This window comes from Haliotis rubra, unplaced genomic scaffold (genome assembly GCF_003918875.1).
Source record: "Haliotis rubra isolate DU_JTF1 unplaced genomic scaffold, ASM391887v1 Scf7, whole genome shotgun sequence".
NCBI lineage: Eukaryota > Metazoa > Mollusca > Gastropoda > Lepetellida > Haliotidae > Haliotis > Haliotis rubra.
The window spans coordinates 3,853,647-3,879,032 of NW_025767412.1; the positions used below are offsets into that span (position 1 = coordinate 3,853,647).

General features: G+C 40.5%; 1 protein-coding gene across 1 annotated transcript in view; it reads left to right on the top strand.

Annotated features, from left to right (window-relative positions):
• The first annotated feature begins 449 nt into the window (after positions 1 to 449).
• The window catches only part of LOC124258602 (gamma-secretase-activating protein-like), a 63,770-nt gene continuing 38,833 nt past the window's right edge, over positions 450 to 25,386 (top strand). The window contains exons 1-11 of the mRNA XM_046692668.1: positions 450 to 602; positions 3,397 to 3,488; positions 5,860 to 5,916; positions 9,616 to 9,685; positions 10,447 to 10,500; positions 12,172 to 12,336; positions 14,188 to 14,237; positions 18,223 to 18,405; positions 19,766 to 19,815; positions 22,048 to 22,088; positions 24,717 to 24,872. Of these exons, the coding sequence (XP_046548624.1) occupies positions 518 to 602; positions 3,397 to 3,488; positions 5,860 to 5,916; positions 9,616 to 9,685; positions 10,447 to 10,500; positions 12,172 to 12,336; positions 14,188 to 14,237; positions 18,223 to 18,405; positions 19,766 to 19,815; positions 22,048 to 22,088; positions 24,717 to 24,872 (1,003 nt within the window). The 5' untranslated portion in view covers positions 450 to 517. The remainder of the gene's footprint in view (positions 603 to 3,396; positions 3,489 to 5,859; positions 5,917 to 9,615; positions 9,686 to 10,446; positions 10,501 to 12,171; positions 12,337 to 14,187; positions 14,238 to 18,222; positions 18,406 to 19,765; positions 19,816 to 22,047; positions 22,089 to 24,716; positions 24,873 to 25,386) is intronic.

Sequence of the window (25,386 nt, forward strand, 5' to 3'; positions counted from 1 at the left end):
AAAATCACACTCCACCCCCCAGCCATAAATTTTGAACGGTCCCTAGGGATGGAACATGAAACGAACATGAAATTTGTAATTTACTGTTGGATATCAATGATGAATACTTGATAAAAATTACGATATATGTGCGGCAAAATGTATTTTTTGATATCACAAACGGATAAATAACTCTATTAAATTATTCGAATCGGTGTTTCGTGTTTTAAAATATCGAATTCTCGATAGAAATATAATCTTTGCAAAAAGTCAACAAAGATCATTAAATTAAAATTAAAATTATTAATAAATACACACTCATTTTTTTAGAAAATTAAGTTTTATTTGAACATGTATTACAGGATGCATCGTCTTCTTCGACGCTTGCTCACACGATCGACGCAGCATGATCTAAGGGAAATAACTACGTATGCAGAAAACTCGCATCTGCCATTGCTTCCGGTTGAACCTGTGACATGTGACGAGCAAAATGTAAACACTTTGGACGGCAGTCCCTGTGACCAAAAATGTTAACAGAATGATTGAATTCAAGAAATGTTTTGACTTGACAGGTTCAATTACAGCTTTTATATCCCGAAGACGACAAGAGCATGGCGTATCAGGTACTGTTTTGCTTATCCACTGTTCATATTTCTAGTATTTGCCACTTTGACAACTCCCCCCAAACCAGACTGAGAGGATCGACAACCTACAGCAACAGCAACAACCTAGAATATCCTGGCAAAAAATTAATATAATGGTAGAAGATGAATCTCATTACGACTCCCTGCGAGTATTTACAAGTGCGCTATAATATTTTAATGTGACATTAAACTTCCGGCCGCAATCCGTGCTTTATTATAAAAAATGAATGTAAGACCCCTGAATTAAAGTACTAAGAAATCATTATGTCCTATTAATTAAATATGATGCGAAACTATCACCGACTTTACATGTTTGAAAGGTAGGGTATGGTTAATATTTGATGATGGGGTTAGTTACATTGTATGTCATCTTCGTCTCACATATACTGGCAACACAGATAATCATGATCACATGCACATCTTAGCACCAGAGACCATATATTAGATTATATGTTCTCTGTTAGCACTAAGGTGAACGTATCATCCCTTACTGGCTAGCGAACAGTTATCGCCGCGTAACAGTTATCGCCAATACATCAGTATCACACGTGCGCAGTTCCGGCCAATTACAATTTTCCCCACGGTATTTGACAACAATAAAGGACAGCAAAAGAAAATCCTTCACGGTAAGTAACATAAGAGACAACTCAATGATAAAGTTATGAACCCTATAAAAAAATAATTAACTTAGTTGGGGGATGTCCCATGACCTATATAGTAGCAAGTTCAAGTTCACAAGTCATTAATTGTTTCATTCCCTATCAATCTACTGTAAAAGAAACACTCAAATAGTCACACAAGCAATTATTCGAGGTTACTGTATGATATGAATATATCTTATTTCATGAATGGCGATAAGTGTTACAGTTAGTTGTGAGAAAACATGTATTTATACTGCCATGATTCCCTTCCGCCGCGTTATATAAAAACATGATCGGTGGCAGGGAATGGGCTGGATGCATCAGCAAATAGCTAATTAAGTACCATGATTAATTCTGTTTCATTAATTTAACGAACGGCTGAGTAATTTTGTAAATACGGCTAAAATGAGGCCATAACTGTTCGCTAGCCAGAGTCCTACAATACCCCTGATCATAGGTTTCACCATACCCCTAATCATAGGTTTCACCATACCCCTAATCATGGGTTTCATGATACCCCTGATCATGGGTTTCACCATACCCCTAATCATGGATTTCATCATACCCCTGATCATAGGTTTCACCATACCCCTGATCATAGGTTTCACCATACCCCTAATCATGGGTTTCATGATACCCCTGATCATGGGTTTCACCATACCCCTAATCATGGATTTCATCATACCCCTGATCATAGGTTTCACCATACCCCTGATCATAGGTTTCACCATACTCCTAATCATGGGTTTCACCATACCCCTAATCATGGGTTTCACCATTCCCCTGATCATAGGTTTCATTATATACCCCTGATCATGGGTTTCACCATACCCCTGATCATAGGTTTTACCATACCCCTGATCATGGGTTTCACATACCCCTAGTCATGGGTTTCACCATGACCCTTATCATGGGTTTCACCATACCCCTAATCTTAGGTTTCATCATACCCCTGATCATAGGTTACACCATACCCCTGATCATAGGTTTCACCGTATTCCTAATCATGGGTTTCTCCATGCCCCTAATAAATTGTTTCACCATACCCCTGATCATAGGTTTCACCATACCCCTAATCATGGGATCACCATGCCCCTATTCATAGGTTTCACCATACCCCTGATAATAGGTTTCACCATACTCCTGATCATGGGTTTCACCATAGCCATGATCTTGGATTTTACCATACCCCTAATCATGGGTTTCATCATACCCCTGGTCATGGGTTTCACCATACCCCTAATCATGGGTTTCACCATACCCCTGGTCTTGGGTTTCACCATACCACTGGTCATGGATTTCACTATACCTCTGATCATGGGTTTCACTGTTCTCCTGATCATGGGTTTCACTGTACTCCTGATCATGGGTTTCACCATACCCGTGGTCATGGGTTTCACCAAAGTTATAGACAAGAAAAGTCTCGTCTGCCTTTCGTCCTACAGCATGCTCACACACCGTGATGTATCTTAAATACTGTGGTCTTAAACCCAGTTTACACATTTACACTGAAGGAGCGGCCATTTTGTTTTTCGATGTCTGAATCCTGGCCCCGATTTCTCGAAAAAAACTTAAGTTTTTACTCAAATTTCAAACTGAGTTTGACTATTTGAAACAGCTGAATTTTAAATCAGCTGCATTTTTAAAATACAAAAAGCCCAAACAACTTCAGTATTCTATTCACCAAACTTAAATTATCTACTATGTTTGAATTAAATATCGTTTTCAGCTCATTCTGAGAAATGCTTTTTCTCAAATTTTAGTAAAAACTCTAACTTAAGTCAAAACTCAGACTAAAGTTTGTTTCGAGAAATCGGGGCCGGGGCCCTTATTCTCGAAACGTTCTTAGCCCTACTAACTTCTTAAGCCCATTCTTAACACATTGGCTACGATCAAAGTTAAAAAGTCTTAGGCAACGAACGTTTCGAGAATAAGGGCCCAGGTCTTTATGATTATGGTTTCAGCATCATTGTATCGGATTTATATGTTATGTGTGATATATAGTTCATCCCTTGATTAGCAGCCTCTGTCGGCAAATACCTTTGGGTGGGTTACTTTCTAATGACTCTTAAGTATGTATATGTTGTCAATGTGTTCAATTAGATTTTATCTCGCCTATCTCTTCCTATTAGATGCTGGGTCCATATCTCCACGAGTTCTAACTCAAGAAAAGGATGGATCTATCATATATTCCTGGAATGACTTCGACCCTCCCAACAAGAAGGTATTTCTTAATTCTATGTTATCCCAGAATTATGTGTAAAGTAGCAAAGAAACAGGTAGGTAGATAACGCGACAAACTGTTATAGATTTTTTTCAGTTAAATTACGTCATACTTACCCGTTTTAACAAGGAAGTCTAAAACAGCTCTTTGTATGTAACCATTAATTATCGCAAAGTATTGCGTTCATTGTAAAATTATTTTTGGTTTTGTTAAGCACAGTTTCTTTAAGATCCTTACGTGGGTTTTCATGAGCTGGACATTCAATGAGGTAGTGCTGAACTGTTTCTGGGCAGTGTAAGTTACAGCTTTCACACAGAGGAGATAGGTCTTTATCTAAAACACTTCTATATGCCTTTAATCCACAACGTCCCAGCCTGAGACGAGTTAAAACAACTTCATCTCTGCAACAACGCCGACAAATTTTATAATGTTTGTTTACTACAGGAAAAGTAGAGTACATCATGTGTCTACCTGTATTTTCATTATCCCATTTATTTTGCCAAGATGCATTTATCGAAGATGAAATGAAAAACCAGTAATCTCTTGGAATGGGCTTAATTGATTGAATATCTGGCTGTGGTCTGTTGCAAGCCATCTTAGCAAGTGTGTCAACTACTTCGTTTCCAGCTACACCAACATGTGCAGGAATTCAAACAATATCACAGCTGATGTACATGGAGTTTAAAACAGTATCAAGATACAAGATGTCATATAGTATGTCACTGTGTGGACCTTGTACACCTGATTGAATTGCTTGTACAGCTGACAACGAATCAGTAAATTATTGCTTCGTGTTCATTATCTTTTACCTATTTTAAAGCTTGAAGTATGGCTGTCAGTTCTGCTGCAAATACAGACAGATGATCAGTCAATCTAAATCTTTTGGATAAACCAATATTGGGAATATAAAAAGCTCCACCAACATGACCGGTTCTGGGATCCTTTGAAGCATCAGTGTAAATATGAGTAAAATTGCTATATTTGGTGTGAATGTAATCTTGGGTTAGGATTTTAATAACACTTGGTGACATTTGTTTGTTTACAAGCTCCGATAAATCCTGTGAAATCGAAGGTTGTGTTAAAGTCCATGGAATCGTTTTAGGGAGAGATCGAGCAGCATTCAACTGAAGATTATTCAACTTGTACTGTAATGCAAATTGTTGTACAAGTAATCCAAACGGTGGTTTTCCATGATTCCAATCACACATGACATATTCCACACAATCGCACAATATATCAGTTGCTGGTTGATACCTAGATGAAGCTTTTAAGGATAAATAGTACTTAAGGGCAACTTTAAGACGATGATGTTGCAAAGGAGGTTCTGAGCATTCCACCTGCAGGGCTGAAACTGGAGTAGTAGGAAAGGCACCAGTGCATATCCGAAAAGCTTTGGCTTGAACACAATCAAGTTTAGCCAAATGACATTTTGCAGCATTCATGAAAACTTGACAGCCATATTCTAATCTAGACAAAGTTAGTGCTTTGTACAAAAGAAACAAGGATGATTTATCAGCATCCCACTTTGTGGCAGACACGCTTTTCAGTAAATTGAGAGCTTGAGTACATTTTGATGAAATGTAGTTGCTGTGGTTTGACCAAGTGAGTTTTTGATCCAAGATGACACCCAAAAATTTAAATTCAGAAACAAATTTTATGTTCTGACCACCAGTGTGTAGCTTTAGATTTGGGGAAACTCTTGTTTTGTGAAGAACATAGCAACTGATTTAGAAGTTGATACCTTGAACCCCCACTTTGAACACCAAAGATCTATAGAATTTAGAGCTAATTGGATAGATTTATGAACAAACTCAATGTTTCCAAAACATCTCCAACAAGCACTGTCATCTGCAAATTGTGATGCATCAATGTTTAACATTGGTTCAGAACAGAAATCATTGATCATTATAGCAAAGAAAAACCTTTTCAGATAAATTACCTCCCTTAGTTGTGCCATTATCTGCTGATTTTAGGTGTTTATTAATAGTCATGGGCATACTAAAGTTATAAATCAGTAAATGTATGATACCTGATGGGCTTGTCTCCAATAAATCACTGACATAAATCCTGTTTAAAAATTGAGTACGACTTGCTCTTATGTTTTGTATTGAGCCTTTTATATATTTTGAACTAATTTTCAAAAGTGATCCCTTATCCTTGTCAGCCAGAGTTTGTTTTGAGAGACAAGTAATTGGACTTTGTCAATCACATGTCATCATAAACCAGCAGTTTGGGATGTTGGTTATGATATTGATCACTGGTTTGTCTAATCTGGACTGATATTGCTGTAACAGTGCTAAGTGCAGCATTAGATAAACAAATAGACAATCCACTGAGTGTTGTCTCTACATGATGGTGTCCCCTGTTTCAGTCTGGATCCCTGGTGACCCATGTGGGGCTTGTTAACCCAGCTACTCAAGAACACAAGGTGAATACTGTGTACATAGTGCTTGAGTGGTAGGTGAATACTATGTATAGTGCTTGAGTGGTAGGTGAATACTGTGTACATAGTGCTTGAGTGGTAGGTGAATACTGTGTACATAGTGCTTGAGTGGTTGGTGAATACTGTGTATAGTGCTTGAGTGGTAGGTGAATACTGTGTATAGTGCTTGAGTGGTAGGTTAATACTGTGTACATAGTGCTTGAGTGGTAGGTGAATACTGTGTATAGTGCTTGAGCGGTAGGTTAATACTGTGTACATAGTGCTTGATTGGTTGGTGAATACTGTGTATAGTGCTTGATTGGTTGGTGAATACTGTGTATAGTGCTTGAGTGGTAGGTGAATACTGTGTACATAGTGCTTGAGTGGTTGGTGAATGCTGTGTATAGTGCTTGATTGGTTGGTGAATGCTGTGTATAGTGCTTGATTTGTTGGTGAATGCTGTGTATAGTGCTTGATTGGTTGGTGAATGCTGTGTACATAGTGCTTGATTGGTTGGTGAATGCTGTGTACATAGTGCTTGATTGGTAGGTGAATACTGTGTATAGTGCTTGAGCGGTAGGTTAATACTGTGTACATAGTGCTTGAGTGGTAGGTGAATACTGTGTATAGTGCTTGAGCGGTAGGTTAATACTGTGTACATAGTGCTTGATTGGTTGGTGAATACTGTGTATAGTGCTTGATTGGTTGGTGAATACTGTGTATAGTGCTTGAGTGGTAGGTGAATACTGTGTACATAGTGCTTGAGTGGTTGGTGAATGCTGTGTATAGTGCTTGATTGGTTGGTGAATGCTGTGTATAGTGCTTGATTTGTTGGTGAATGCTGTGTATAGTGCTTGATTGGTTGGTGAATGCTGTGTACATAGTGCTTGATTGGTTGGTGAATGCTGTGTACATAGTGCTTGAGTGGTAGGTGAATACTGTGTATAGTGCTTGATTGGTTGGTGAATGCTGTGCATAGTGCTTGATTGGTTGGTGAATGCTGTGTACATAGTGCTTGAGTGGTAGGTGAATACTGTGTACATAGTGCTTGATTGGTTGGTGAATACTATATATAGTGCTTGAGTGGTAGGTGAATACTGTGTATAGTGCTTGAGCGGTAGGTTAATACTGTGTACATAGTGCTTGATTGGTTGGTGAATGCTGTGTACATAGTGCTTGAGTGGTAGGTGAATACTGTGTACATAGTGCTTGATTGGTTGGTGAATACTGTGTACATAGTGCTTGATTGGTTGGTGAATACTATGTATAGTGCTTGAGTGGTAGGTGAATACTGTGTATAGTGCTTGAGTGGTTGGTGAATACTGTGTACATAGTGCTTGATTGGTTGGTGAATACTGTGTATAGTGCTTGAGTGGTAGGTGAATACTGTGTACATAGTGCTTGAGTGGTAGGTGAATACTGTGTACATAGTGCTTGATTTGTTGGTGAATACTGTGTATAGTGCTTGAGTGGTAGGTGAAAACTGTGTATAGTGCTTGAGTGGTAGGTGAATACTGTGTACATAGTGCTTGAGCGGTAGGTTAATACTGTGTACATAGTGCTTGAGTGGTAGGTGAATACTGTGTACATAGTGCTTGAGCGGTAGGTTAATACTGTGTACATAGTGCTTGAGTGGTAGGTGAATACTGTGTACATTGTGCCTGATTGGTTGGTGAATACTATGTATAGTGCTTGAGTGGTAGGTTAATACTGTGTACATAGTGCTTGAGTGGTTGGTGAATACTGTGTACATAGTGCTTGATTGGTTGGTGAATACTGTGTACATAGTGCTTGATTGGTTGGTGAATACTGTGTATAGTGCTTGAGTGGTAGGTGAATACTGTGTACATAGTGCTTGAGTGGTAGGTGAATACTGTGTACATAGTGCTTGATTTGTTGGTGAATACTGTGTATAGTGCTTGAGTGGTAGGTGAAAACTGTGTATAGTGCTTGAGTGGTAGGTGAATACTGTGTATAGTGCTTGAGTGATTGGTGAATACTGTGTATAGTGCTTGAGTGGAAGGTGAATACTGTGTACATAGTGCTTGAGTGGTAGGTGAATACTGTGGACAAAGTGCTTGAGTGGTTGGTGAATACTATGTATAGTGCTTGAGTGGTAGGTGAATACTGTGTATAGTGTTTGAATGCAGGTGAATACTGTGTATAGTGTTTGAATGCAGGAGGAATACTGTGTATAGTGTTTGAATGCAGGTGAATACTGTTTATAGTGTTTGAATGCAGGAGGAATACTGTGTATAGTGTTTGAATGCAGGAGGAATACTGTGTATAGTGTTTGAATGCAGGAGGAATACTGTGTATAGTGTTTGAATGCAGGTGAATACAGTGTATAGTGTTTGAATGCAGGTGAATACTGTGTATAGTGCTTGAATGCAGGAGGAATACTGTGTATAGTGTTTGAATGCAGGAGGAATACTGTGTATAGTGTTTGAGTGAGTGAGTGAGTGAGTTTAGTTTTATGCCGCTTTTAGCAATATTCCAGCAATATCACGGCGGGGGACACCAGAAATGGACTTAACACATTGTGCCCATGTGGGGAATCGAACCAGGGTTTCTGTGTAGTGTGAATGCAGGAGGAATGCAACGCTGTTAACCACTAGGCTACCCCACCGCCCTGTATAGAGTTTGAATGCAGGAGGAATACTGTGTATAGTGTTTGAATGCAGGTGAATACTGTGTATAGTGTTTGAATGCAGGAGGAATACTGTGTATAGTGTTTGAATGCAGGAGGAATACTGTGTATAGTGTTTGAATGCAGGAGGAATACTGTGTATAGTGTTTGAATGCAGGAGGAATACTGTGTATAGTGTTTGAATGCAGGAGGAATACTGTGTATAGTGTTTGAATGCAGGAGGAATACTGTGTATAGTGTTTGAATGCAGGAGGAATACTGTGTATAGTGTTTGAATGCAGGAGGAATACTGTGTATAGTGTTTGAATGCAGGAGGAATACTGTGTATAGTGTTTGAATGCAGGAGGAATACTGTGTATAGTGTTTGAATGCAGGAGGAATACTGTGTATAGTGTTTGAATGCATGGGAATGAATACTGTGTATAGTGCTGGGAGGAATACTGTGTATAGTGCTTGAATGCAGGAGGAATACTGTGTATAGTGCTTGAATGCAGGAGGAATAGTGTGTATAGTGCTTGAATGCAGGAGGAATAGTGTGTATAGTGCTTGAATGCAGGTGAATACTGTGTTTAGTGTTTGAATGCAGGGTGGATACTGTGTATGGTGCATGTGAAGTAGTGAATGTTTGTAAAATGAGCATATGATGTTGACAGCAACATCTGCCTTGACAGGCCAGCCCTGCACTAGAGATATATACAAATCCACAAGGCAAGGCACTTAATTGCTTTGACAAGGACTCATTTTCCAAAGTGCCTTTACAATTCTGTTCTATCAGTTCAACATCCCAAATGTAATTTCAATGATAAAATAAGCAGTTCAGTTCAAGAAAATCTTTCAACAAACATCAACACTGTCTATACAGTAGTTTCCACATAATGAATGATCACATTATTACATATTAGTTTAGAACCTGACTGCATAGCTTTAAGAACCCTCTTGTAAACCCTCAACAAGTCAATAACTATCACTGAAACATGTCATCAGTTTTGAAGGCTATCAGATGCCCCAAAGCAATGAGTTATGATGATGGAGGAGATTTATGTACTTGTGTTCAGGTTATACAAGTCAACAACCAGAAGCTGAAGATTGTATCCTGCTCCGTCAATGCATCGAAGACGTTGCTAGGTAGGAGCATTGCATGCAGGGAATTCATAAAGTACCACTGGAATAGTTCAACACTTCCCAGATCATTATGTTCAAGTTTGAAGAAATAAATACCTTTTTGACTTTCCTGTTCTTATCAGTACATTCATGTTCTGTGTTTATATATCGTTTAAGGTTTATAGGATATTTCTTACAAGTAAACTTCGGGGTGGTGGGGTAGCCTAATGGTTAAAGCGTTGGCTCGTCACGCCGAAGACCAGGGTTTGAATCCCCACATGGGCACAATGTGTGAAGCCCATTTCTGGTGTCCCCCGCCGTGATGTTGCTGGAATATTGCTAAAAGCGGCGTAAAACTAAAATCAGTCAGTCAGTCAGACAAGTAAACTTCAGTAAGGCAAGATAAACATATGAACCAGCCATTCGGAATATTGATTGGCCAGACAAGTTAATGTGTAAAATTACAAGCTGATTCATTGTTAAATTGAAGAATGGTTACAATTTTTACAAATTACCATTTTTATGCATTAATTGTGTCTGTGCCAAATATTATACAATATTTATGACTAATTGTTTTCCAGAAAGGTCGCTGTTATGTTTTTGTTGATGTTTTTATTTGTATCTGTTGAATGTTCTTATCCATTAACTAAGCAGCTATACAGAAGAGAAGAAATTTTAACACTACCTCAGGAATGAAGTATTTAGTTAAACAGTGTGAATAAATTTAATACAGTTGAACTGTTGTTGATGCTTCTGCATACAAATGATGTTATAATTTGTTCCAGCTTTTACAACCTTGTCCAAGGGGGATGTATCTAAAGATGGCAAGACTGGAAGAGGTAAACCTTACCCCTTGTTGGGGATTCATTGTTAGAATAGAACTTCAGCAATCATTGCTGGTCGTAAGAAGCAACGGAATGGAGCGATATATTGCTAGACTTGCTGGATGAACCTTGTTACCAATACTACCCCTTGTTGGGGATTCATTGTTAGAATAGAACTTCAGCAATCATTGCTGGTCGTAAGAAGCAACGGAATGGAGCGATATATTGCTAGACTTGCTGGATGAACCTTGTTACCAATACTACCCCTTGTTGGGGATTCATCTTTATAATAGAACCTCAGCAATCATTGCTGGTTGTAAGAAGCAACTGAATGGAACGATATATTGCTACACTGGCTGGATGAACCTTGTTACCAATACTACCCCTTGTTGGGGATTCATCTTTATAATAGAACCTCAGCAATCATTGCTGGTTGTAAGAAGCAACTGAATGGAACGATATATTGCTACACTTGCTGGATGAAGCTTGTTACCAATAGTACCCCTTGTTGGGGATCCATTGTTAGAATAGAAACTCAGCAATCATTGCTGGTTGTAAGAAGCAATGGAATGGAACGATATATTGCTAGACTTGCTGGATGAAGCTTGTTACCAATACTACCCCTTGTTGGGGATTCATCTTTATAATAGAACCTCAGCAATCATTGCTGGTTGTAAGAAGCAACGGAATGGAGCGATATATTGCTAGACTTGCTGGATGAAGCTTGTTACCAATACTACCCCTTGTTGGGGATCCATTGTTAGAATAGAACCTCAGCAATCATTGCTGGTTGTAAGAAGCAACGGAATGGAGCGATATATTGCTAGACTTGCTGGATGAAGCTTGTTACCAATACTACCCCTTGTTGGGGATCCATTGTTAGAATAGAACCTCAGCAATCATTGCTGGTTGTAAGAAGCAACGGAATGGAGCGATATATTGCTACACCCGTTGGGTGAACCTTGCTAGACTGAGGTCTAAAGCAGCTGTCGCTTTCTGAATTGTTTCATAGAAGACTGGTCACATTTATGAACAGTGTGGTAAAATACTACATTATTTGTGTGTTATATGCCACAGTCAACAATGATAATTCTATGAAGACCACGAACAGTTGGAATGATGTTAAGTCCGATCTTTGCATAAGTTTTTATATGTTTCTATGTATGATTTGGATTCCTAAAGGCTACTTGAAAAATTTGGGGCCACTTTATGAGGTGAGTGAGTGAGTTTAGTTTTACGCCACACTCAGCAATATTCCAGCTATATGGCGGCAGTCTGTAAATAATCGAGTCTTGACCAGACAATCCAGTGATCAATAGCATGAGCATCGATCTGCGCATTTGGGAACCGATGACATGTGTCAACCAAACCAAGTGCCCAGCTGTTAGTCAGCCCTGACCATAGTCGCCGATCCCATTGAAGATCGCGGATCTCTTTATGAGGTATTATCCTGGTGGTCAAGCATAGAAACATTTTTGTCACGCATGGTTTGAACCACTTTCGCAACATTCCAAAGTCTATCGTGTCTGTACCAATGTTGGGAATTGAACCCGAGTCTTCTGTGTCACGAGCGAGCGCTTTAACCACTAGGCTATGCAAATGCACTGTGTATGTTGAAGGTGTACAAGATTGAAGGTGAGCTTCACTGCCTGAGAAGCAACTCATCTCCTGGCGCTGTATTTTCAGAGATGTACCAAGCATATCTTGCCGAGTTACAAGCCTCGGACTATCGTGTCTTCTCCCTCAACCTTGAGCGAAGAAGCTTCCTCAAAGTCCAGTTTCTGTACTCAAGTCATTCTGACCAATCAGCCCCCAGGGAGTCCCATCTTCTAGTCTTCCTTCATAAAGAGTGTAAGTATGACACACCTAGTCTGTCCAACCAATCAGCTCCCAGGGAGTCCCATCTTCTAGTCTTCCTTCATAAAGAGTGTAAGTATGACACACCTAGTCTGTCCAACCAATCAGCTCCCAGGGAGTCCCATCTTCTAGTCTTCCTTCATAAAGAGTGTAAGTATGACACACCTAGTCTGTCCAACCAATCAGCCCCCAGGGAGTCCCATCTTCTGGTCTTCCTTCATAAAGAGTGTAAGTATGACACACCTAGTCTGTCCAACCAATCAGCTCCCAGGGAGTCCCATCTTCTAGTCTTCCTTCATAAAGAGTGTAAGTATGACACACCTAGTCTGTCCAACCAATCAGCCCCCAGGGAGTCCCATCTTCTAGTCTTCCTTCATAAAGAGTGTAAGTATGACACACCTAGTCTGTCCAACCAATCAGCTCCCAGGGAGTCCCATCTTCTAGTCTTCCTTCATAAAGAGTGTAAGTATGACACACCTAGTCTGTCCAACCAATCAGCCCCAGGGAGTCCCATCTTCTAGTCTTCCTTCATAAAGAGTGTAAGTATGACACACCTAGTCTGTCCAACCAATCAGCCCCCAGGGAGTCCCATCTTCTAGTCTTCCTTCATAAAGAGTGTAAGTATGACACACCTAGTCTGTCCAACCAATCAGCCCCCAGGGAGTCCCATCTTCTAGTCTTCCTTCATAAAGAGTGTAAGTATAACACACCTAGTCTGTCCAACCAATCAGCTCCCAGGGAGTCCCATCTTCTAGTCTTCCTTCATAAAGAGTGTAAGTATGACACACCTAGTCTGTCCAACCAATCAGCTCCCAGGGAGTCCCATCTTCTAGTCTTCCTTCATAAAGAGTGTAAGTATAACACACCTAGTCTGTCCAACCAATCAGCCCCCAGGGAGTCCCATCTTCTAGTCTTCCTTCATAAAGAGTGTAAGTATGACACACCTAGTCTGTCCAACCAATCAGCCCCCAGGGAGTCCCATCTTCTGGTCTTCCTTCATAAAGAGTGTAAGTATGACACACCTAGTCTGTCCAACCAATCAGCTCCCAGGGAGTCTCATCTTCTGGTCTTCCTTCATAAAGAGTGTAAGTAACTAGTCTGTCCAACCACAATTCAAGTTACCTTCAGGCTGACACTATAATGTCTTCTGTCCATGGAACTATTTGTTTGGAAAATGTGATAATTTGTCTATTAATTGTTGACTAGGTACAGGTACGTGTGAAGATCATCATTATAAATGCAGTGACATCTATTTTTCACTTTACTGTCACCACTGATTCTGATCCATAGCAGAATTTGATTCATATGTACAGTCCGTTTGATTTCATTTGAGACCGATTAATTGCTCACTAACACAAAATGTAATAAATGCAACAAAACCAATTTTGCACAGTCACGTGAAATCAACAGACCAACTTTGTCTCATAATTTTGGATACCAGAATAAAAAAGTTGTTCAAGAAATGATCATTATTTTGTAGTCACTTTTCGCTATTCTTAACGAAGGGGGACCACAATTCATCAGTCTCAAATGGAATCAAACGGACTGTACTTGATGATCCTCGCGTGTTGTCATGTCTTTCTGTTTATGAAGACAGGTTATAAAGGTGTTGGCACTAAACTTTGAATGCTTTGAATTTTTGGTTATGTATTCTTTCATGAGAATCACATGTGTTTACAATCTCACCTCAAAGCTGAATCTATTAATTTAATGTCTTCCACAACAAGGTACCAAGAGTTATCCCCCTTTGTGTAACTGTGATTTGTTCAGCTGGGTCATTGTAACCGTGATTAGCATCAAATATTGCTTTATCTTTGTGTATGTATTGTTGCTTTCTATTTTCAGCAATAGGTTTATACAAGATCCCAATGGCAAGAGCTGGGGATAAGAGAACCGTGAGTGTTTACTTTCTGTTATCTGTAATCAAGAATTAATGTCATTAAGAAGTAATATTGAATAGTTAACGTTATGCATATCTTCTGACATGATGCCTGAAACGCTTTAGAACATCCCAATCCCTGATGTGATCTTCCCTGTGTATCTAATGTTCTAAGATGCCTAGCGGTTAGAACAATCAAAAAAATACATTATCAGACAATAAAGGTATAGTTTTTTGATGACGTAACAATTGAATGACATTATCCCGTCACTGCGCCATTCTAGTGTGCCCCCTCGCAATCGAACCATTTTACATTACTTCACAATGTAGGCGACGTCACGATGCATGTCAGTTGTCATCGCCTCGTACGGCCTCCTACAGTAAACTACACCGTTGCATCCAGTTTCTTGGTTTGCTGTTGCTTCACGCAGCTAACATCACTGGTGGAAACATTACGTTTATGTTTTACGACGGTTAAAATGTGTCATTGTAATGTTTACATTCCCACAAAGCAATTGTTGAATGTCGCTTGACTACTCAACTTCCTCTGGATGTACTGATCTAAACTTACGCTGGTAGTAGAAATGCAACGTTCATATTGCCCCATAGGGTTTACGTTAATGACAGATGTATTTAAAATAATTCAGAGAAGAAATTTAATCCAAACGTAAACCGTCATCAAACTGTTATCATTTTTTTTTCTGGTAACGTTCGTCTTAACGTAGGGGGCAGACACATCAATAGAACAGCTCGCCAGTTAGCCCTGTGCGAGGATTTTTAATTTAGGTCACCGACACTGTCGTTTGTTTTCTGCCTTAAATTAATCGTAATTATCTTTAGAAAGTATTAAATTTGGCATCTTAGAAAAGAAATACTCTTCGCTCTACCACCATGTATAGTGTAATAAAACACACTTTCGCCCTGAACTATTATAACGTTTAACTATAATAGTTAAACTATTATAACGTTTAACTATAATAGTTCAGGGCAAAAGTGTGTTTTATTACACTATACATGGTGGTAGAGCGAAGTGTATTCTTAAATACAAGACCTGTCTCCTCCAGGTAATAATCATAACTCTGTGCATCATGTCCCATGAGTATAATCCTGACAAACGTATGTCTGCTTAATCGCGTTCTATGTGTATAATCCTGATAAACCCCAGTCTCCCCAAGTCCCATGTGTATAATCCTCATAAACCCCAGACTCCCCAAGTCCCATGTGTATAATCCTGATAAACCCCAGACTCCCCAAGTCCCATGTGTATATTCCTGATAAACCCCAGTCTCCCCAAGTCCCATGTGTATAATCCTGATAAACCCCAGACTCCCCAAGTCCCATGTGTATAATCCTGATAAACTCCAGACTCCCCAAGTCCCATGTGTATAATCCTGATAAACCCCAGTCTCCTCAAGTCCATGTGTATAATCCTGATAAACCCCAGTCTCCTCAAGTCCCATGTGTATAATCCTGATAAACCCCAGTCTCCTCAAGTCCAAGTGTATAATCCTGATAAACCCCAGTCTCCTCAAGTCCCATGTGTATAATCCTGATAAACCCCAGTCTCCTCAAGTCCATGTGTATAATCCTGATAAACCCCAGTCTCCTCATGTCCCGTGTGTTTAATCCTGATGAACCCCAGTCTCCTCAAGTCCCATGTGTATAATCCTGATAAACCCCAGTCTCCTCAAGTCCCATGTGTATAATCCTGATTAACCCCAGTCTCCTCAAGTCCATGTGTATAATCCTGATAAACCCCAGTCTCCTCATGTCCCGTGTGTATAATCCTGATGAACCCCAGTCTCCTCAAGTCCTGTGTGTTTAATCCTGATAAACCCCAGTCTCCTCAAGTCCATGTGTATAATCCTGATAAACCCCAGTCTCCTCATGTCCCATGTGTATAATCCTGATAAACCCCAGTCTCCTCAAGTCCCATGTGTATAATCCTGATAAACCCCAGTCTCCTCAAGTCCATGTGTATAATCCTGATAAACCCCAGTCTCCTCATGTACCTGTGTGTATAATCCTGATAAACCCCAGTCTCCTCAAGTCCTGTGTGTTTAATCCTGATAAACCCCAGTCTCCTCAAGTCCATGTGTATAATCCTGATAAACCCCAGTCTCCTCATGTAGCGTGTGTATAATCCTGATAAACCCCAGTCTCCTCAAGTCCCATGTGTATAATCCTGATGAACCCCAGTCTCCTCAAGTCCTGTGTGTTTAATCCTGATAAACCCCAGTCTCCTCAAGTCCATGTGTATAATCCTGATAAACCCCAGTCTCCTCATGTAGCGTGTGTATAATCCTGATAAACCCCAGTCTCCTCAAGTCCCATGTGTATAATCCTGATAAACCCCAGTCTCCTCAAGTCCCATGTGTATAATCCTGATTAACCCCAGTCTCCTCAAGTCCTGTGTGTTTAACCCTGATAAACCCCAGTCTCCTCATGCCCCGTGTGTATAATCCTGATGAACCCCAGTCTCCTCAAGTCCTGTGTGTTTAACCCTGATAAACCCCAGTCTCCTCATGCCCCGTGTGTATAATCCTGATAAACCCCAGTCTCCTCAAGTCCATGTGTATAATCCTGATTAACCCCAGTCTCCTCATGTACCGTGTGTATAATCCTGATGAACCCAAGTCTCCTCAAGTCCCATGTGTTTAATCCTGATAAACCCCAGTCTCCTCAAGTCCATGTGTATAATCCTGATAAACCCCAGTCTCCTCATGTAGCTTGTGTATAATCCTGATAAACCCCAGTCTCCTCATGTCCCATGTGTATAATCCTGATGAACCCCAGTGTCCTCAAGTCCTGTGTGTTTAATCCTGATAAACCCCAGTCTCCTCAAGTCCATGTGTATAATCCTGATAAACCCCAGTCTCCTCCTGTATGTAGTGTGTGTATAATCCTGATAAACCCCAGTCTCCTCAAGTCCCATGTGTATAATCCTGATAAACCCCAGTCTCCTCAAGTCCGTGTGTATAATCCTGATGAACCCCTGTCTCCTCAAGTACTGTGTGTATAATCCTGATAAACCCCAGTCTCCTCAAGTCCCATGTGTATAATCCTGATAAACCCCAGTCTCCTCAAGTCCCATGTGTATAATCCTGATAAACCCCAGTCTCCTCAAGTCCAGTGTGTATAATCCTGATAAACCCCAGTCTCCTCAAGTCCAAGTGTATAATCCTGATAAACCCCAGTCTCCTCAAGTCCCATGTGTATAATCCTGATAAACCCCAGTCTTCTCATGTCCCGTGTGTATAATCCTGATAAACCCCAGTCTCCTCAAGTCCCATGTGTATAATCCTGATAAACCCCAGTCTCCTCAAGTCCATGTGTATAATCCTGATAAACCCCAGTCTCCTCAAGTCCTGTGTGTATAATCCTGATTAACCCCAGTCTCCTCAAGTCCAATGTGTATAATCCTGATTAACCCCAGTCTCCTCAAGTCCATGTGTTTAATCCTGATAAACCCCAGTCTCCTCATGTCCCGTGTGTATAATCCTGATGAACCCCAGTGTCCTCAAGTCCTGTGTGTTTAATCCTGATAAACCCCAGTCTCCTCAAGTCCATGTGTATAATCCTGATTAACCCCAGTCTCCTCATGTACCGTGTGTATAATCCTGATAAACCCCAGTCTCCTCAAGTCCATCCGTATAATCCTGATGAACCCCAGTCTCCTCAAGTACTGTGTTTTTAATCCTGATAAACCCCTGTCTCCTCAAGTCCATGTGTATAATCCTGATAAACCCCTGTCTCCTCAAGTCCTATGTATATAATCCTGATAAACCCCTGTCTCCTCAAGTCCTGTGTATATAATCCTGATAAACCCCTGTCTCCTCAAGTCCATGTGTATAATCCTGATAAACCCCTGTCTCCTCAAGTCCTATGTATATAATCCTGATAAACCCCAGTCTCCTCAAGTCCTATGTATATAATCCTGATAAACCCCAGTCTCCTCAAGTCCTGTGTGTTTAATCCTGATAAACCTCTGTCTCATCTAGGTCATGTCCGACCAACCACAAACCATGCAGTTAGTACGGAAGTTTGTTTGGTGTCAGTGGGACGCCGTCAACCAGCGACTCCACTACATCTACAACTACCGCCCACAAGGGGACAACAGCAGCGCCGTGGCTCAGAAACTTTCCACTCTTCAGTTCCATAAGAATGCTGACCATGACAGCATGGTAAGGGGACATTGGTTACCTGATGGCATAAGTGACAGAAACTGAGGGGTTTGATTATAAACCGTTGTTTCTGACCAACATACCTCTACTTGTAGGTTTAGCAGAAGCACTTTGAGTGTTTGCTGCATTACATGGAATAGTGGGTGGGTGAGTGAGTGAGTGGGTGGAGTGAGTGAGTGAGTGAGGTGAGGTGAGGTGGGTGATTGTGTGAGTGGTGAGTGGGTGGGTGGGTGTGAGTGGGTGGGTGAGGTGAGAGTCGTGGGTGATTGTGTGAGTGAGTGAGTGAGTGGGTGGGTGGGGGATTGTGTGAGTGGAGTGGGTCAGTGATTGGGTGAGTGAGTGAGTGAGTGAGTGAGGTGAGGTGAGGTGAGGTGGGGATTGTGTGAGTGAGTGAGTGGGTGGGTGGGGATTGTGTGAGTGGGTGGGTGAGGTGGTGTGGGTGATTGTGTGTGAGTGAGTGATTGGGTGAGTGAGTGAGGCATGTGTGGAATGCTTGATATTTACCACTTTGGTGAAGCCCACGAAGAAGTAATTGGGGCTGATACCATAAACCATCTTCATCAGGGCAAATCTGAGAATAAAAACTCTTCATGGGCTTCCTTCACACCAAAGGACTGCAACATGGTGTATGTCAAATTCACATATTGCTATAGAGGCATGCTGCTATTAGAAACAGGGCTCCAGACAATTTTTCCACATCAGGAGTACGTACACCTTATTTCTTCAATATAGGAATACTGGATAAACTTAAGAGTACATTTTGAGTACTGAGTGGAATTTAATGGCGTATCAGTAATCTTGTGTTTCGTTTCATATATGCACCACAACATTGCTGCTCTTGTGTAAACAGGTCAATAAACAATAAACAACACTCTTTCAGATAAATACGTCTGTAAATGATTCCCAGACCGTACAGCATTGCTGTGGTGTGTATGTGCTACGTTTTCTAAATTATTTCCTACCATATCGTGCATATTTTTTATCTGCACATACGCCAATACGGCCCTTATCTGGAGCCCCGAGAAATCAAGACTAATTTCTAACTTGAAAAAAGTAACTGATACCCCAAAAAGCTATGCATAAAAAAATGAGGTTCCAGTTATGTCATAGCTTAAACTAATGTGAAGGTTCTTGGCTCACAAGTAAGGAATCTGTCATGAAATAGAGAGTGAGTTAGGATTTTTACTTACATTGGCAGTATTTCAGCCATATCGTGACTAAAACAAGTTACAATATGACTGATATATTTCTGCTTGGATTATTTACAGTATATCACTATTGTTTGAACTCTCCCTTCATAGTATTTACAAGGACAAATATTTTGTCTTTGATTTGACTTGATTTGTTTGTGTTCTTTCAGCTTGACATTCCATTGAAGTTCCCCTTTCCCTATATCAGGTCAACTTTAAGGTAAGTCTTGCTGTTCCATATCACTCTGTTAAACTTGGGGGATGTCATCTAAATTTTCACCCGTGAAGATCTGGGTTATAATCGATCTTCAGTAACCTGTGCTTGTCGTAAGAGGCGACTAATGGGATTGGGCGGTCAGGCTTGCTGACTTGGTTGACACATGTCATTGTATCCAAATTGCATAGATCAATGCTCATGCTATTGATTACTGGATTGTCTGGTCCAAACTAAATTATTTACAGACCGCTGGGAGCACCTTTAGAATACAGCACCACAACTTCTCTCTGCCGTAGGTCACGTGTCATTAAGACAAGCAACCAGTTTGTGAGAACCCGTCGGACGCGAACCCGCAACCTTCGGATTGTTAGCTCGACAGCTAACCGACTGAGCTACGTCCACACTGTTGCACAATGTGCAAATTTATCGAGTCATTCCTGTGACGTCACGGAAATGAACGGAAAGAGTCAAATAGGTCACGAACAATTACGAAGGTTACGGGTAGACTTGGTGTCTCGTGATTTTTATCTATGGACAATTGCAGAATGGATCTGATGCCATTTGGCACACTCAAATCCCATTCCGTAATCTGCAAGATAGCGTGTGGCGTGGAATGAGCCGGTATGCCTCAAACTGAAAGGGTTGTTGACGTCAGGCGTCAGACGTAGATTTTACGGTGCATGCATGAATGACGCGCATTTATATAAATCGGTGATTTTGTGACAGAAAAGTGATGTAGGGAACGCTGTAAGGATAATGTGGATCGCACTAAGGAACGAGGGAGACATGAGCATGTGTTTTGACGGCACGAAGGTGAGTTAGCCTTCGAATCATTACTGAACAAAATTTATGTTCTGTGTGAAAGAGGCTTGAGTGCAAATTCCAGGCCAGTTTCCATTAGCCCAAAATTTCTACATTAAACCATTTCATAGTGTACTTTCGACGTTTTTGGTTTCCCGTTTTTGTGTGAGAAAAAAAAAGTATTAAAATGCAAAAAGGAAAACCAACAAATTGTACTCACGTATTACACCGGACCAACTATATTGGATTAGGCCCCTAACCCTAACCCTAACCCTAACCCCTAAACCTTAAACCCTAAACCCTCAGCCCTAACCCTAACCCTAACCCTAACCCCTTGAAATAATCCTAATAAATAGAATGCATTGACCGAACCGGCAGTATTAAAATGCAAAAGGGAAAACAACAAATGGTACTCACGTATTACACCGGACATGTACCTACTATATTGGATTAGGTCCCTAACACTAAACCCTAAACCCTAAACCCTCAGCCCTCAGCCCTCAGCCCTCAGCCCTCAGCCCTAACCCTAACCCCATGACATAATCCTAATAAATAGAATGCATTGACCGAACCAGCACAAACATGACTGACGTGTCCAGTGTAATGCATTTTTACCACTTCGAAAAATAAAATACTAATAAAAAAAGTTTCTATGTAATGGTGCAAATTACTGAATGAAAAAATATATATATATATGTATTTCAGTTCACATTGGTAAATCATTTAGACTAAATAGTTACTTAGAAACCAAAATATAAAATATATTTACATAATTTAAATAATTACATTGACCAAAATTGCGAATAATCGAATATATATAATATAGGCCGGTGTAACGCATTCTCGCTAAATTTAAAACATACAAAATACAATAGTGCACAAAACATAACACCTCAGCACCCCGTAATACAAATAAATATGAGCGTATTAGTGAAAAAAGAAAAATATTTCAAACTGGTGCTTGCAAAAAAATGCGCATCCGCCAGTATACAACTACTGGAAACTCTCAAAATCGTTGGGCTTATGCAATGACATAGCTAGTAGAGATGAAACACCAGTGAGCGGAGCTTATACGCACTCGCAGAGCTAGACAACCGTGTTGCCATGCAGGCGTCATAGGGCAATGTTTTGAGAACGTGCTTTCGAACAAAATCACATTACATTACGTAAAAGGGTATTATGATGTATTTTTAAAGTTTCTGGTGCTGTATTCTAAAGGTAGGCCGACCGCTGAATATTGCTGAGTGTGGCGTAAAACTAAACTCTCATTCATCTAAACTTTCAACAGGAAATCAGATTTGTCAGCAAGTACATGGATGATAGAGAAGCTATTTCTTAAAGATACATGTTCTAGAAACTGCGCTGAAGTTCTGTCAGTTTGTCTTCTGTATTAACTGCATGAGTGTAATGACAACCTTTGTGTTGGTTCTGTAGGTCCCACTATGCCGATAGACCACTGAATCCTGGCATTCCTGGTAAGTCTCAAGAACAGGGGAGGTAATCAACATGTTTGGGTAATTGATCACCACTAGGAAATATATTCCTGCTCAGAAATAGCATAGTGTTCTTAGTGTGAGCAGGAACGGGTAAAGGTCCATGGTGCCTACCTCTCCTTGGAGCTGTCTGAGCACCATCTTTCATTATTAACACCTCAAGACGCGGTCTAGAGATGGTGCTTGGTTCATGGTAGTTCTCTCCCATGGACAGTGTCCTGCCACCCTGTGGTGAGTCGGATCATTGGTACTGGATCTGTGTTCAGTTTCTGTTACTGATATATCCTCTGAAGGTTCATATCTCTACATCATGTAGCCGTACCAGCTTTTCTGGTCAGGCCAGGTTTGTGTGTCCCTTCCGTCATCCTTCACCAAAAGGGGGATGAGGTGTGGGTTATGAACGTTACAACATTATATGATCATAAACACATGTTAAGATGGAAATGGGTATGAACCCCTGACAGGTCACCACCTGGCCTGTCTGCCATCAAGCTGCGAGATGTGAACTGCTAAATAAAATGGTGAGTCAACATTAGTTCAGATTCACTTTTTATCCCCCGCAACTCGTTTTGCTGGGGGTATTAAAATGGACTCCGTCCATGCGTCCGTCCGTCCGTGCATTTTTGTCTTTTCCGGAGCAGAACTCTAAAACCATTGACTATTTCTTCACCAGACTTGGTACATAGATAGATCTGGTGGTGTACTGGTGCCTTTTGGTAGTTTTGGAATTCTGAATAAAATATTGTTGGCATTTCCATGGCAACAAGTTTGACTTAGACTGAAATTGGTGGTAGTGCTCTTTTCCGGAGCAGAACTCTAAAACTGTTCACTATTTCTTCACCAAACTTGGTACATAGATAGATCTAGTGGTGTACTGGTGCCTTTTGGTAGTTTTGGAATTCTGAATAAAATATTTTTGGCGTTTCCATGGCAACAAGTTTGACTTAGACTGAAATTGGTGGGTAGTGCTCTTTTCCGGAGCAAAACTGTAAAACCGTTTAATGTTTCTTCACCAAACTTGGCACATAGATAGATCTGGTGGTGTACTGGTGCCTTTTGGTAGTTTTGGAATTCTGAATAAAATATTTTTGCGTTTCCATGGCAACAAGTTTCACTTTGACTGAAATTGGTGATAGTGCTATTTTCTGGAGAAGAACTTCAAAAACCTTTCAATACTTTTATCCCCATAACACGCTTCATGGGGTCGTCAAAAATGGACTTTTTGTCTCGGAACTCTAAAAACCATTCACAATTTGGTGATAAGTGCTATTTTCTGGAGAAGAACTTCAAAACCTTTCAATACTTTTTTTGTGCACTTTTGTCTCAAATTTTCCGGAGCAGAACTCTAAAACCATTCACAATTTGGTGATAGTGTTATTTTCTGGAGAAGAACTTCAAAAACCTTTCAATACTCTCCTTCCACTTTTCTATATACACACCTAAATATTTGACATAATCATAACTTGTAGACATAATCATGAAGAGTAATTTGACATTGCGGGGGATATTGATGACTTTGTCTTCTTGTTTGCTATTTTGGGTTTTTGTACACTAACAGAATTTCTCTACACCTGTGACTTTGGTTCTTGGAAGTCTGTGTTAAAATAGATGTATCCCAAGAATGACCTCTTCTGAAAAAGAATGGGGGTTTGCATTTCTTTAAAGAGAGTTTTCCTTGGGGTAGGACCTCCCACCTCCCCACAATTCTGTTCTCTGATGTTTATCATCAGCAGAAGGAATGATGAGGTGGGGCAAGGTGACCTGGTTACCAGCACATGAGATGTAGGGGGAGGTAATCATAAGTGGCGGGGGCCGTATAACAGATAAAAACAAGTTTTATTATTTGTACAGTATTCATATTAAAACATTGGTGCAACTGTCACAGGACATTTTCAGCAGCAGAAAATCCATATTTGTACTCCTTGGAAGACTTTCTTCAAAGAATTGAAAACCCTACGTATTTGGCTTTATTTTAATCTTTAATCATTTGACCGAAGTGGGGTAAATAGAAGTTGAGGTGAAATTGGGTTTAACGTCGTACTTGAGAATATTTGGCTCATATGATGACGAGCATGCTTGTGTATGTGTATGTGCGCCTGTTTGTACTAGGCCAGACTTAAGCTGGTTTTATAGTGCTAGCCCACTGAGATACCATGCCGCAGTGAAGCATGAATACCCCACTCAGACACATTATACTGACTCTGAGCCGACCAGTCCTTGTTGTACCCATTAATGCCGAGCGCCAGGCAGGGACCAACCAGTACCATATTTTAACGTCTTCTGGTATGAGGGGTAAATAGAAAGGAATTGTGTAGATCTTTACTCCGTTATAGTTAAGAGAACAATGGGATTTTTATGTTTTAAGCCATGTGAATTTTCAGATTTGAATGATTAAACCAGAGATGCTTTTGACATCCATGTTATGTTAGCAGCAGACATGGTAGATTAATCTGAGACTGAAGACAGAGTTTCCCATGCGAAATAAATGTTTTCAGAAGTTGCACATGTTAACATTTCAGTTTTAGGTTACTGTTTTGCTACTGTGAGTTGTCATACCTGATGTTTCATTGACATTGTTTGTGTTTAGACCTGTATTTTGTGTTTGTGTAGATGTGAGTCTAAATACCTGTGTGCTGAGTCAGGCAAACGGGACGTACTGCCTGTGTCATCAACATATGACCTTCACCTCCTCCAAGGGCAAGGCCTCGCCAACAGCGGCAGCAGACGACAACACCATCAAGTACTACATCAGCATGGTGCATCACAGTAGGTAGCCCTTATTGCACCTCTACGTTGGCGGGTTTAGGATGAACAGCGTCCTCATGCTTGTTTCACTGATGTGGTAAATGTGTCACAAGTGCCTTCCCTTGAACATGAAACTGACCCGTGAAGATCCAGGTTAGAATTGATCTTCAGTAACCCATGCTTGTCATAAGAGGCGACTAACGGGATCGGGTGGTCAGACTCGTTGACTTGGTTGACACAAGTCATTGTATCCCAATTGCGTAGATCAAAGCTCATGTTGTTGATCACCGGATTGTCTTGTCCTGACCACTGAGTGCGGCGTAAAACTAAACTCACTCACTCACATACATGAAACTGATAAAAAGATGACATACAGTCAACACACCTGGAAACATAATTAGTTCCATTCAGGATTCGAACCCAGGAATTGCTGTAATCCACAGGGTTCGAAGGGCCAGGAAATGTTAGGCTGAGTTTCCCAGGGATTGAAGAGTACTCGTTGGAAAGCAAAATATTTTTAATGTGTTACACTAAA